Source organism: Podarcis liolepis (assembly GCF_965112155.1).
Source record: "Podarcis liolepis genome assembly, chromosome: 6".
NCBI lineage: Eukaryota > Metazoa > Chordata > Lepidosauria > Squamata > Lacertidae > Podarcis > Podarcis liolepis.
This window is the reverse complement of record NC_139559.1, coordinates 26,846,807-26,860,402: the sequence shown is the minus strand read 5'-3', so window position 1 is coordinate 26,860,402 and position 13,596 is coordinate 26,846,807. Positions and strand designations below refer to the sequence as shown.

The 13,596-nt window shown below is 41.6% G+C and overlaps 1 protein-coding gene across 17 annotated transcripts in view; it reads right to left on the bottom strand.

Moving 5' to 3' along the window:
- The window catches only part of PTPRT (protein tyrosine phosphatase receptor type T), a 592,781-nt gene that overhangs the window by 49,171 nt on the left and 530,014 nt on the right, over positions 1 to 13,596 (bottom strand). For 9 of the 17 annotated variants that reach the window (XM_083507878.1, XM_083507888.1, XM_083507887.1 and 6 more), the window contains 2 exons: positions 6,829 to 6,906; positions 6,583 to 6,618 (listed from right to left, as the gene is read on the bottom strand). The exons of 4 other annotated variants lie outside the window; for them this stretch is intronic. In XM_083507878.1, the coding sequence (XP_083364004.1) occupies positions 6,583 to 6,618; positions 6,829 to 6,906 (114 nt within the window). The remainder of the gene's footprint in view (positions 1 to 6,582; positions 6,619 to 6,828; positions 6,907 to 13,596) is intronic. 4 more of the 17 variants (XM_083507880.1, XM_083507881.1, XM_083507884.1 and 1 more) reach the window with 2 other exon arrangements.

The following is a 13,596-nucleotide window of genomic DNA, read 5'->3' as shown; positions in this document are numbered from 1 at the left end:
GAGGGGGAAACCTGCACAGTTAGCAGGGAATAAAATAATCCAGATATTTCTTTCTTCTATCCATACTACTAATCTGGTAAAATGAGAATAGGATGGGAGAGTGGGGGAAGAGGAAGCCTGTCAGTGATAAGGCCAAGCTCTGCTGGAAACATCTCAAGCACTACCACAATGGAGTGTGCCCTGAATACAAAAAAACAAAGTTTTGTTTCAAAACTCTTCCTTTAATATCCATAGACTCTCTGATTTTGACACGATAAGGCTATCATATCCATTTATATTTTTATTCGGTTAGCCTTGGCAAGTGTGTAACATGATAAGACATCCTTTGCACAAAATAAATTATTTTTGGGCTGGTGTCTGCAATGGATTTAATTACACACACATCCAATCTCACTTTCCTGGAGTAAAGGGTTGTCATTTATTTGACATCTCCTAAGGATGGCTCCAGAATGGCTAATATCACTCTCTGCATTACCCCAGTGGTAATGGAAACACTTGCAAAATTGGCTTACAGGTTTTATTTGTTTTCATGCGCGTCTAGGTTATGATGTGACAAATGACTCGTTTCAAGGTGATATGCTAATAAAACATAAACATGGCCCAAAGTGAAAAACTATCATACACAACTAAGCATGTGCTTTAAGAAAATGTGTGCCAGACACTTCAGGGTTCATATAAAAACCCAGTTGATCAACCATTAGCTTCTGAAACTGAGGCTGCTGGTCAGAGAAAGAAATTACATGCCATTCCAGCATCATATAACTAACATGCTTAACTCTAATTAATGCATGAAGGGGTTAAGACCATAGAGTAAGCTGTCCTGCCAAGCTTAGCCAGGTCACACACCTCCTCACCTTGGGAGGAAGGGCTACCAAACTCCCACTTTCCATGCTTCCATCCTGTAAACTCTGCCAGTAAGGAGGTCTAAGATGGATTCTCCAAGCTTAAGCAAACAATCTTTGTATTTCTATACAAGTAATTTAGAAACTCTTAACATGTTGCAACCTTAGTAATACTGCCTGTCTTTTATTGCTGCTTTATGGAAAAGCACATGAATCTGACCTTTGAAGCATTTGTAAGCAAACCATTTTTAATTCACAAAACATGATCACTTTCTATGTTAAGAAAAGAGGGGAACTTTGGAAGTACCATAGGAGGCACTGGTAGGCACACTGGTTCCCACAAGCACCATGCTGGCAATCATTTTAATAGTGTGAACACAGGCATGGGTACATTTATACCCTGTGGAGATCTGGTGCCAATGGTAAAATCTGGAGCTATCAACCTAAGTAGAAAATCATTGGATCCTACTCCTAGGAGCAAAGTAAGAATTATTTAGCTGGACTGACATTTCTCAGAAAATTCCCAAACCCCACCCCCCTAGAAAAAGAAGGCAGCTTTGCAGAATATTATCTGATTAGTCTCAGCCTTCATGTGTGTGCATGTGGCAGCTGCCATTTTCTCCTCACACTGCCCCAGAATGTCATTTGCATTGGGGGTGATGCAAAATGGAGGCCAGTCTGTCAACACAGATGCTGCTGCTGCCACTGACAATGGCAACATAAAAGAAAAGAAGCTGTACTATTGCCACTTCAAATGGTAAGTCCCAACTACCCAAAACTGTAGGATAACTTATCTCCACACACCCACACCCAGAGAATTTCAGTTAAATGGTACCTTCAGTTTCCCTCCTCACAAATGGGGTGGAGAATTTCAAGATGTCTAAGTAATGTCTTAAGACATTATTTTGGATGGCTATTTTAAAATGAAAGCAGTTCATATCAAAATATTATTTATATTTCACCATTTAAAATATGTCTTTTCCGCATGAATATGTCTATTCCTAAAAAAACAAAAACAGATTGTCTATTCAATGTCAAATCTTGTCTTGAACATTCGAATGGAAGAGAGTCCATAGTTTACTTCAGAAACTTGTTCCATTGATGAACTCTTCTTATACTGAGATCCCCCCCCCCAATAATAGTATAGCCTATGTAATTAACTCCCTGCTTTTTGTCATATCCATATTGGCTATGATAATCAACTGGTCCATCTCTCTCATTTCTGGCATTGCATGAATATCTGAAAACTATAAATAGACCACCCTTTTATTATAAATAAATAAATACCAATTTTGCCCTACTCCCCCCCCCCCTTTGCAGGACTTCCCTTGTATCATACCCATCATTATCTACTAAATTCCTCAAAATGAGTCAAAATTGTATAGTGGAATATTGTTAAAGTGGTTCATCAATCACTTTGCCTTGACATATCAGTGGATTTTTTTCATTGCAGATGAAGTTAGGATCCTGTCCCTGCATAAACTCTGGAATAGACTGCAGCATGGCAGCTAATGTATCATGGATTGAGTTGTCAGTTTTTAAACTTCCACTTTTTAAAATAAAAAACCCCACTATAAAATAATCTAATCTTCAGATCAAGTTAATGATGCTGAAACTCAGTTATAACACACCATCATCAACTTTGCCTTTTCAGCTGTTTAGATGTATATAGAAGCATTTGCTAGAAGACTACAAAATGCAGCTGTTTTTCACCTGTTTGTTCATTATTTGTTCATCTATGTATTTGTTCACGTGCATTGTGAATTTATGAGTAGAGCTTCAAGTGGAGTTCTCTGAAGGTGGTGTCACAGAAGAGAACTTCGGGAACACATAAATGTTCACATCCCAAGGAGAGAAGAGCTTTACAAGGCACCTTCTCCCCCCCCCCCTGCATCTTGTGTTAAAATCAAGCCAGAGAAGTTCTGACTGCCCTGCCAACCTCATCTGCCAATTCCCCACTCTGAAAAGCACCATTCTACCTTCTATTTAATTATCGGGCCAGCAGCATTGAGGGAGGATGAGCCAAGGTAAAGGTAAAAAGGTAAAGGACCCCTGGATGGTTAAGTCCAGTCAAAGGCGGCTATGGGGTGTGGCACTCATCTCACTTTTCAGACCAAGGGAGCTGACGTTTGTCCACAGACAGTTTTCCAGGTCATGTGGCCAACACGACTAAACCGCTACTGGCACATGGAGGACCGTGACAAGTGCCAGAATGCATGGAAATGCCTTTTACCTTCCCACTGCAGTGGTACCCATTTATTTACTTGCACTTCAAACTGCTAGGAGGCAGAATGAGGAAAGGCCAGCGGTTTGTCCCTTCCATGCTTTCTCTCACTGTGCCACACTGCAAGGAAGTGGGCCTCAAGGAAATGTGTTGTGGACCTTGTGTCCTGTCTTCCATCACCACTGTCATAGCCCTTGGGAAGACAACAAATCCAATAAGCCATCAGTGCAATAGTAAGAAAGCAGGAAGGGGTACTCGATCCTCTCACTCCTCACATGCAATTGCTGCTACTCCACAACAGCTGGTGACAGGTTGACGTGGAAAAGAGGTGGGTTGGCTTCCTTCTCTCATGCTGCCACAACTCTCATCACCACTGGCTGGGTAAGTAATAAGACAGGGGGGAAATATGTTATGGGAAATAGGAGCCTGAGAGTGATTGTGTTTTGGGAACCCCAAAGGTTGGTGTGAAAGGAGGTCATTTTCCAAGACTTACTTTGGCTCAGGAAATTATCCTAGACCTATTTCAGGGGTGGCCAACTCCCAAGAGACTGCGATCTACTCACAGAATAAAAACTGACAGTGATCTACCCCCCTTTTGGAGGTTCAGGTCAACATTGTGGAGCTTTTTTTTTAGGAAGGAAAGCACTTTAATCATTTAGGTTGAGTCAAATGTAAACAAGAAAGACCTCACCCATCTTTATCAATTGCTTTGAATATTCTCTCTAGAATGGAATGAAAACCATTCTTGCTTTGACTTTTTGTCAAAAACAAAGCAGTTATTTTTTTAAAAATATATATTTGAAATGTGCTTATATCACATGAAAATTGCAAATACAATTTGTACAAGTTGAGTATAATTTAAATGCAATTTTTTTCCATGTGTGGGTCTATGACAGTGTTAATGAAACTGAAATGGGACAGAATTACACTGCTCAGTCCACCTCCAGTTATACCAATAATTCCCAAAAGTTTACAATATATTAAATAACTATGCCACATACAAAATTATGGACAGATTGTCAAGAAACAGGAACATGACTATGGAGTGTGGTAAAGCAACATCACAGACATCTATGGTGGAGTTAATATACAATACCATGGTGTGCTGTCTATAATGCACAATGTTTTCTAAACGAATAACATTTGCTGGCTTAGAGATTTCAATTTCGTGATCTTGAAATTTCATAAATAACGTCAACATTAAGCAAAGAAACTTAAGTCCCGGGTCCTACATAAATGGAGACGGGCCTGGGACTTGGGGGAGGTAGGTACATATTTATGAATAAATGAGTAGCATGTGGCTCACAAACAACAGTGGTGCCCTGCTGAGGCCACAGAAAGTGTCACTCGTGCGAACCAAATGAGAGCACTAGTGGCCTTCAGTGGTTGGACTGGGAAGCGGAGCTGAGAGGGAACTTGTAATTGTTAGTTGGCTCCTGGACCTTAAACAGAAGTTTGTTCCTGCAGCTTTGGTATAATGATGGAAGACTTCCCATCTTCACTGTCCAAAGAGCTGTGCTAAGAGGTTGCTACAGATGGAGGTGAGCCATCAGGTAAGCCATCAATAGGGATAGGAAATAATTTTTGCTCAAAATATCTATTGCCTGCCTCATACAATATTTATTTTGTCTTGTGGATACTAATAAACCTTTGACCACTCAAAACCCACTTTGAAACTACACATTGGAATCTGGGGCCCCCAAACACCACACCCTACAGAGGGCTAGGAGCAGAACTCAACTATTTTCACACACATGATAAGTACAACTTTCCTCAAGAGGTGTTCCAAACCACTGTTCTTTTTCAAGGAGGATAAAGAATTTAGTAGATCTATTCTGCACAGGATATTCCAGTCTGAAATCATCAAACAAAAATAAAAATAAAAAATGGGAGAAGTCCTTAAAAAAAAAAAAGGTATGTTGTGATGTTTTGTTTGTTCATGTTTGGCTCAGATCAGGTTGGCCCAGCTTCCAGTTGTGGCTGATTTCACAAGAAAATGTGGTTTATGAGCAAGCATGTTCTTATCCTCTTGGAAAACCATGTGTGGCTGGAAAAAATCATTGTGGGTTGGATCCAGACTTCCATTTGAGGGAGAGAATCAGGATTATAGAAACAAAAGCAGAACCTACTGGATCAGGCCAATGGCCCATGTAGTCCAGTGTCCTGTTCTCACAGTGGCCAACCAGATATCTGTGTGAAACCCTCAAACAGTACCTGAGCACAAGAGCAATTGCTTCCAAATGTGGAGGTAGAGCACAGCCATCATAACTGGTGATTGATTCAATGGAGGTTCACCTCTGGGGCATGTGGGACAGTGATTTTTACTGATTTCCCCTTCTTTCTATAGCCCATAGAAACAAATCTCCAGATCATGTTTTCAGTGGCCACAGGGAGGGCCACTGAGGGAAAGGAGGAGTCAGTGAAAACTGCACTCACCTCCAATTCTTCTGGTATGAGGATAAGTCCTGTGAAGTAAAGTGTATATCCAAGTCCTTTATATTCCAGAGGAGTTGCTCAAGTATCCTAAGGTTCCAGCATGCAGACAATGCATGCATACTCAAATCTCTGGGTCTGTGAGGCTCCTACCCTTGTGGTCCTTCCTTCCTTCTTTACTTCCCTACCTCTTGGATTATTTTTAATGCACAAATGGTTGCACCTTGCTTGTGTTATGTTTCTGCCTACAGCAATACTCAGCCTCTGGAACCACTCAATTGCTGCTCTCTGATACACCATAGAGGAAATTACAATATATTTATTTTTATTTTTTTTAAAAAATCAATGCTCTCTTTATACAAATCAGGGGTCCTGGGTTTTATCTTCAGACATGCAACATCTGTGCATCAGCTTTGCAGGCGCGATCTATTTTATTTGCTCTACTAGGTGTGAAAAATGACAAACATATTTTTAAGCCTTTTATCCCTAAGCATACAAATATCTAATCTTAAAAAATGAAAAAACAGAATGACAAGATTTGAGAGTAAAGGAATAATCCAATCTTTTTTATTGAAAGGGGAATCAATAAAAAAGAAATGAATTCCATTATGTGATTTAAATGTTCTTCATTCGGGGGCTTAGCAGAGAGCCACATTTTCATGATTTTTTCTTTTTCTTTCTGTATTGGTAGAAGTCAGAACAAATGTTCCTAACAATTTCTTCCAAATCAAAGTCCCTAAAATTCATCTTTGGGGTTAATTCTAATCCTTTAACCTTCAAACAGCATCCCCACAATGCTGTTTTGGAGAGTGTGTATGTGTGTTTAATTATCATCTGAGACTGCATCATAGCCTTTGAAGGAATGAGACTGATAAGGTGGCAGAGTTTTGACACTGAGCATATGGTAAAATCAGTTACACATTTTGGTGACCATGAGGAGATGTTTACCATCCAAAATGGGGGCCGCCTCAAACAAACAACAGTTTTGGAATATGTCTGCCAATATTCTATTGAGCCATTTTCAGATAGAATGGATGTGTTTTCTCATCAACAGGCTATTGTGCATCATAACAGTCCTCTTACCTAACAGTGTGGTCGATGGAACAGTGTCTGATGATACTTTGAGATGAAATTCCATTTGCGCACAGAACACGGATCAATGGAACCCAACAGAAGGTCAACAGGAGAAAAATAATGTGGAAAATAAAATAAAAACACAAAGTTAGCTGTTTCCAACATCCCAAAGACTCGGTTCTTTACTGCCATATTTATGTATCTACAGGGAAAGGCACAAAAGCACACAATCAAGAATAAAGTCTACATAAGTACCTGAGTAGTAGGAATTCAACAAAGATTTGCTCTGAAGGGTTTTGCTTTGGACAGAAAATGAACAAGGAGAGGATGGTGCTAGGTAGGAAAGACATAAGGAAGAAGCTTTAGAAATGTATAGAGAAAGATAACAGAACAGAGAGAAAAGCTCCTTAGAGAACAGAGTAGCATTTAATTCACTGGATGTGACATAATTAAACTGCCTAGAAGCAAATATAGTCTTCTAATACCACCAATAGATGGTATTTAAAAAATAAATAAAAATACACAAATAAAATGGGTGCCAAAAACCCTAGAACTGCTCATATACAGCAGAGACAGGCAACATAACACATACAGGGCACTCCTGCTAAGCTACATATGTTCCTCCTTCTCAAACACCACACATACATTTGGAGAAGACTGCAGAATAAGAATATGGAAGCATAAATCCATAGTTGAGGTTTGGAACCCACAAGAACAACACAAGTTATCTGAATTGCATTGGGCTAAAACATGTTAATGGAGGTGGACTTCCAGCCATGTCTATCAATTCCAGCCATGTATTATCAATTTGCAGCATCGCAACTTTCACAAAATAAAAATTAGGGAGTTCTCTTTTAAACAGGTTCATGGGTTTGGGTTGATGGGGTGAATAATGTTAAATATGTACACAAAAAGCACAAATTGGAAGGAAATTAGCAGATGCAACAGAAGCCTGACTCTCAAACAGATGGTTCTTGACAACACAAGTTGGCTTGAAATTATGTGAGAATTTGAAGTTAACTTTTCTGGATATTGAGACTGGAGTGGGCAGTAGGATGAACATGGGATGAATAAGCAAACACCTGCAATTTCTGCTCCCTTTTCTGTTGTTATGGGAATTGTTATTGGAATCTGATATCCCTGGTGGTCAATGCTCTCTATAGCTGCAACAGTCTCCTCTTCACTTTTCATCAAGCTAGTTTCTTCCCATTCTTATGAGTCAGTTTTAGTATCATATTCCAAGGCTCTCCTAAGCCAACTTTGTCTCATCCTACTTGCATCTTGGCTGATACCTGATGTCAACTCATTCCATTTCCCAGGAACTACATGTACACACATTAGAGTCGTACCTCGGAAGTTGAACAGAATCTGTTCCAGAAGTCCATTCGATTTCCGAAACGTTCAACTTCCGAAGCGTGGCTTCTAATCGGCTGTAGGAAGCTCCTGCAGCCAATTGGAAGCCACGGAAGCCCCATCGGACATTTGGCTTCCAAAGAACGTTTATTTCTCCAAACCCTTAAGGATCAACTGATGTAATGTGCTTTATGTGGGACTGCCCTTGAAGAGAATTCACAGACTTTGGCTAGTGCAAAATGCTGATATGAGTGTTGTTATGAATGTGGGGTGGTGAGATCAAATTCAGCTTTGTACATGCTAGCTTTGTACATGAAGAGAGGTACCCCCACAATTGGAGGTGGGGGTGGGGGTGGGGATTCAAACAAGAAACCCACACTTTCTCTAGATTTAAGATGTCTTCCTTCAATCTTCAAGCTTTTTAATCGTCAAAATCATAGTATAGGCAACACTTTTACATTTTAATACGTCTTGGAAGCTGGCTTTACATGGGTCAGCCAATATTTAAGGATTTATGATACTCAGGTCTCAGAAAATGTGGTTTGCAGTCCTTTCACATTTGTTTCCAGTGTTACAATTATATATTTGTCTTCACCTTCACTGTGACGGGAAATGAGTTAATGCAAAAAACCCACAGTACATTAAAAAGAGAGATGTCAATAGATAAAATAGAAATAATTGTTCCATAATACCATATAAAAGTAGATAAAATCCAATATACATCAAAGCAATTTCAGAAGCAATTTCTAGATCTCCAGAGTAAACATTATTTACAAATGAATAAAAGCTCATCAGAATTACTCCATGGGGCGAACAGTGCTATTCTAACAGACTCCAGGTGGAGTTGTATCAAGCCTACAGATATTTCTATTGCACTTAAAAAAAAGCAGGTCAAGCAATTTTCCAAAGTATTGTCCCATGGGAAACTGAACAAAGTACTAGTGTGCCAGTAGAATCTACTGTTAACAAGGTTGTTTATAACAAGGGAACTGTACCGCATAAGATTTCACTGATGGCATTTAATGCACCTAACTCACATGTTGTACAAATCTCTTAAGGAGCCAAAGTCTTCCCTTAAGAAAAGGAAGTGTATACTACTAAGCATATAGGCACTCGATAGACTGGTTCTCTGGATATGTATCGATGAACACGAGTCTTTAAAAACCATCGCCTAAAGTAGATGAGGGACGCGGGTGGCGCTGTGGGTTAAACCACAGAGCCTAGGACTTGCTGATCAGAAGGTCGATGGTTCGAATCCCCATGACAAGGTGAGCTCCCGTTGCTCGGTCCCTGCTCCTGCCAATCTAGCAGTTCGAAAACACATCAAAGTGCAAGTAGATAAATAGGTACCACTCCGGCGGGAAGGTAAATGGCATTTCCATGTGCTGCTCTGGTTCGCCAGAAGCGGCTTAGTCATGCTGGCCACATGACCCGGAAGCTGTATGCCGGCTCCCTCTGTCAATAAAGCGAGATGAGCACTGCAACCCCAGAGTCGGTCACGGCTGGACCTAATGGTCAGGGATCCCTTTACCTTTATAGTAAACTTTCTGCACAAGTTCTATTAAAAAGGTAAAGGGACCCCTGACTGTTAGGTCCATTCGTGGACGACTCTGGGGTTGCGGTGTTCATCTCGTTTTACTGGGCGAGGGAGCCGGCGTACAGCTTCCGGTTCATGTGGCCAGCATGACTAAGCCACTTCTGGCGAACCAGAGCAGTGCATGGAAACACCGTTTACCATCCCACTGGGATGTGCTTTCGAACTGCTAGGTTGGCAGGAGCAGGGACCGAACAATGGGAGCTCACCCCATCGCAGGGATTCGAACCACCGACCTTCTGATCGGCAAGCCCCAGGCTCTGTGGTTTATACCACAGCACCACCCACACCCCCCAAACAAGTTCTATAGGAAACCCTAAATTTCACTAGTGAACTCAGTTCTACAGCACCACAGGCAGCATCACGCTGAATTATCCAGTAAATGCAAGTGACTCTTGTGACTTCAACTGCCATTGAAAAATAAACTGGTAAATCTTAGAACAAAGGCTAGATTTCCTATTACTATTGCAGACACCAGGACAGCTTGAAGGCCTTGCTGTTCCTAGCCCAGAGGACTCAGAAGTCTTGTTGGCTTTGCGTAAAAACTCTCTTAACCTTTGCATCCCAAATCTAAGCAATTTGTTGTTTGAGTAGTCACACAATCTTGTGCCTTGCATCACCTCTCCAGCCTTCCAGAGCCTGACTCTCTTGGCCGATGCCTCCTGCCTCTGCCCATTCTGCACTTTTTCTCTCTTCCCTGTAACCTAATCATTGGCTTGATGTGGTCTATAGTGCCTGCACCTGGCTCTTCAAGCTTGTCATTGTTTTAACCTGTTCCCACCCTTGAGCACACCATTTGCCTCTGATTCCAAGTGGCCCTGGCAGTTATGCAGACAACAGGAGATTCAGAAGGAAGACAAGCCAGAATAAGATACCAAGAGATGCTTTGAATCTCCATGGAGAAGTATATTCCTTGTTCTGCCAAGTCAAATCCAGAAGTCGGATTTTCTTTGGAAGTCCTGAGCCAGGGCTAAAATTGTGCTAGTAACTGAGCTGACAAAGAGCAGCTAGAACCAAGTAAACTAACACACACACACACACACACACACACACACACACACACACCCTTACACAAGACTCTGTTGTTCTCAAGGTTTGGGACTTCCTGGGTTTCCAGACGGAAACCTCTCTCTTTTTCTAAAATCATCATCATTAATTATTCAGTTATTATTAAACAAAACAAAAGTGCCTCAATAAATACAGTTTCAGAATGCTAAGGCAAATTGAAGTACTCAACTTCCTCGTCTCATTAGTGCAACGGTTTCCGCTTGGACAATAGTACTTTCCTCCTCTTCTTGCCCTCCCCCCTCCCCAAATCTCCTAGGAAGGGTTGGGGGGAAAACGCAGAACAGATTTAGGGGATACGCAAGGGGAGAAGGGAGAAAAAGCCCAGTTGCACAAGTAGAAATTCTGTCACTGACAGGATGCTTACTTTACCACTACATTGGATATAACCCAAAGTGATAGCACACTGTGTCATACAGACTTTAAAACGTTGAATTCTAATATGTAAGAATCGGTTTGCCAGTGCTTTCAAAGCAACACAGCAGTGGCTTCTGAGGCTTTGTGTGTATATGGAAGCAGTAGTGTGTTCCCAGCCGTGATCGTGTTGTGCTTATTTAGACAGGGATCATGTAGGGTGAAGCAGCAAGGTTGATGGAGTTCCAGGCTGGTGGCAGCAGCCCCACCAGTATGCCCAAATCAGCAGAGCCACCACCTCCAACTCTGGAGCTCCCCATGGTTTGCTACTCCTCATTGTCCCATCCCCACCCAAGTTCAGCTCCACCACAATTGGGAGGATGAAACCCCTTCATGAACCACCACTGTGTTGTTTTGCCCCCAAACTAACAAGGGTTTACTATTCTATACAAATAGAACAATCACAACCTTTCTCTTGTTCTATACACAGTATAGTGAATGTACTCAACTGATTTTTGTGGAGGAAATATGCTGAAAGTCTTGCAGCTTTTGCTGAGGCTTTCAGGATCTGGAGGAAAGCTTTAGCTATTGCAGGAGTTAGGTATTCAACCTGAATTTCACAACTGGTGAACTTCAGTGTCAGCTCTAATAATACTCATAAGGAACTTTTTTCTGCACTCATCATCTTTGCACTTATTGTTCCCATCTAAGTTCCCAGTAGGCAATGCTAACTTTATAACTGCACATGACAGCATGGCTTTGAATGCAACATCAGATGTCATGCTAGCATAACACCTTCCCGTGGACTTCCTTAGGCAATGTCCTCTGTTTCAGAAGTGAATATTTCACGCCCTTTAGTTTCAAAGCAAAACTGCTTGGCTTCCAAACTGAGATTCCTGAATAAGCAACCTGTGATAAAATCCTAAACTTTATCTTCCTTTTTCTTCTCTTACTTTCCAACAGCTGTCAACCTGGTTGTGTCCATGATGCAGAGTACTCCTTTGGACCGCTCCTGCCACATCTGCTTTATGTATGACCTACTGCATGACAGTCCATCAGTGTGGTGTCGGCACAGCAGTGCCTCTGTGCTGGATGGATCATTAGTGTATCATTGTTCATTTGATACGGCGTCTCACTCATCATGCTCATGGGATGCCACGCTTCAGGAGATGTGCTCTGTGTAATGTACCTCACTGGATGCTACAGATACTTGTGTATAATTTTAGCTCCCTAGTCTGATCTTCCTTGCCATCTCCTTTCTTCACTGAGTAGGTACCTATATCCATTTGTTCCATAGGGTACTGGGTAAAATCACAGCAGCTTCAATACAAGGCTTCTTATATGGCAGATTCCACACTCCACAGAATTATTTTATGTTTCCTGATTTTTAAGACATTACAGTTTGGAAGAAGAAGAGTTTGGATTTGATATCCCGCTTTATCACTACCCGAAGGAGTCTCAAAGCGGCTAACAATCTCCTTTCCCTTCCTCCCTCACAACAAACACTGTGAGGTGAGTGGGGCTGAGAGACTTCAAAGAAGTGTGACTGGCCCAAGGTCACCCAGCAGCTGCATGCGGAGGAGCGGAGACGCAAACCCAGTTCACCAGATTACGAGTCTACTGCTCTTAACCACTACACCACACTGGCTCCCTCACAGTTGCCAGAGTCCTATTCCTGACCACAAATGAGCACAAAAGCTGGGGCCATTTCTGCTTCTGTGGCTCCTAGCCCTCCCTGGACATTCTAGGGATATAATCTGGGACCTTCTTCATGTAAAGCCAATGCTCTGCTACTGAGCTACAGCCCTTCCATTAACAGCTACTGAGAATGGTTGCAGGTGGAAGTGGAATGTCTGTAGTTTCCAGGTGTCCCCTAACACTGACCACATTTCTGGTTTCTAACTTTGCCTGTGAACCTGCACTCTCTAACTAAAACAGCTTAGCATAGTTTTAGATAGTATTGATTAATAACTGAGCCATGTGTTGTTTTGGAGAGGAAAAAAATAAGCACAGATGAAGTGCTCTGTTTTCTGTGGGTTTCCTCAGCTGTCCAGCAAGACATATCCTTCAATCTTAGAGGAAATTTAAATTCTATCAGCACCATCATCAGCTGCACTGTACTGATGTGATATTCCCTTCCAGTGCCAGGGCAGGGGGCACTCAAACCACAGGCATGGGATGTGGCAGGGCTCAGCAGCTGTGTAACAATGCTGGGTTGATCTGGACCTAGTAATAGAGGAATAGGTTGCTATGGACATGTAACACCTGACCTGGAGCTGTTGTTCCTGCTCTGATGAACTGTGGCAACTGTATGGTTGCTGTATGGCCACTAGGTCATGAAGAACCCCAATCTTCAAATATCCCTGGGGTTGGTTTGTCTGTTTGGGGGTTGCACAGTCAGTTCAAGAACCATGTGCAGTTGTTCTACTTAAGTCAGAATTCAGTGAAACAGAAACTTGCCTAAATTGCTCAGGTGCTAAAATGAATTATTTTAATACTTTTATTCAAGTGACATTAGAAAAACAGAGACCTGTAGCAGAAAGAGAAACATCTCAGGAACGGAAATGGAGACATTTCACTCTCCCAGTTATTTTTATTACTGTTGTTTCCCTTGCAATACGTTTCAAATCCTTAAGATTTTTGTTCCCATGGGATCC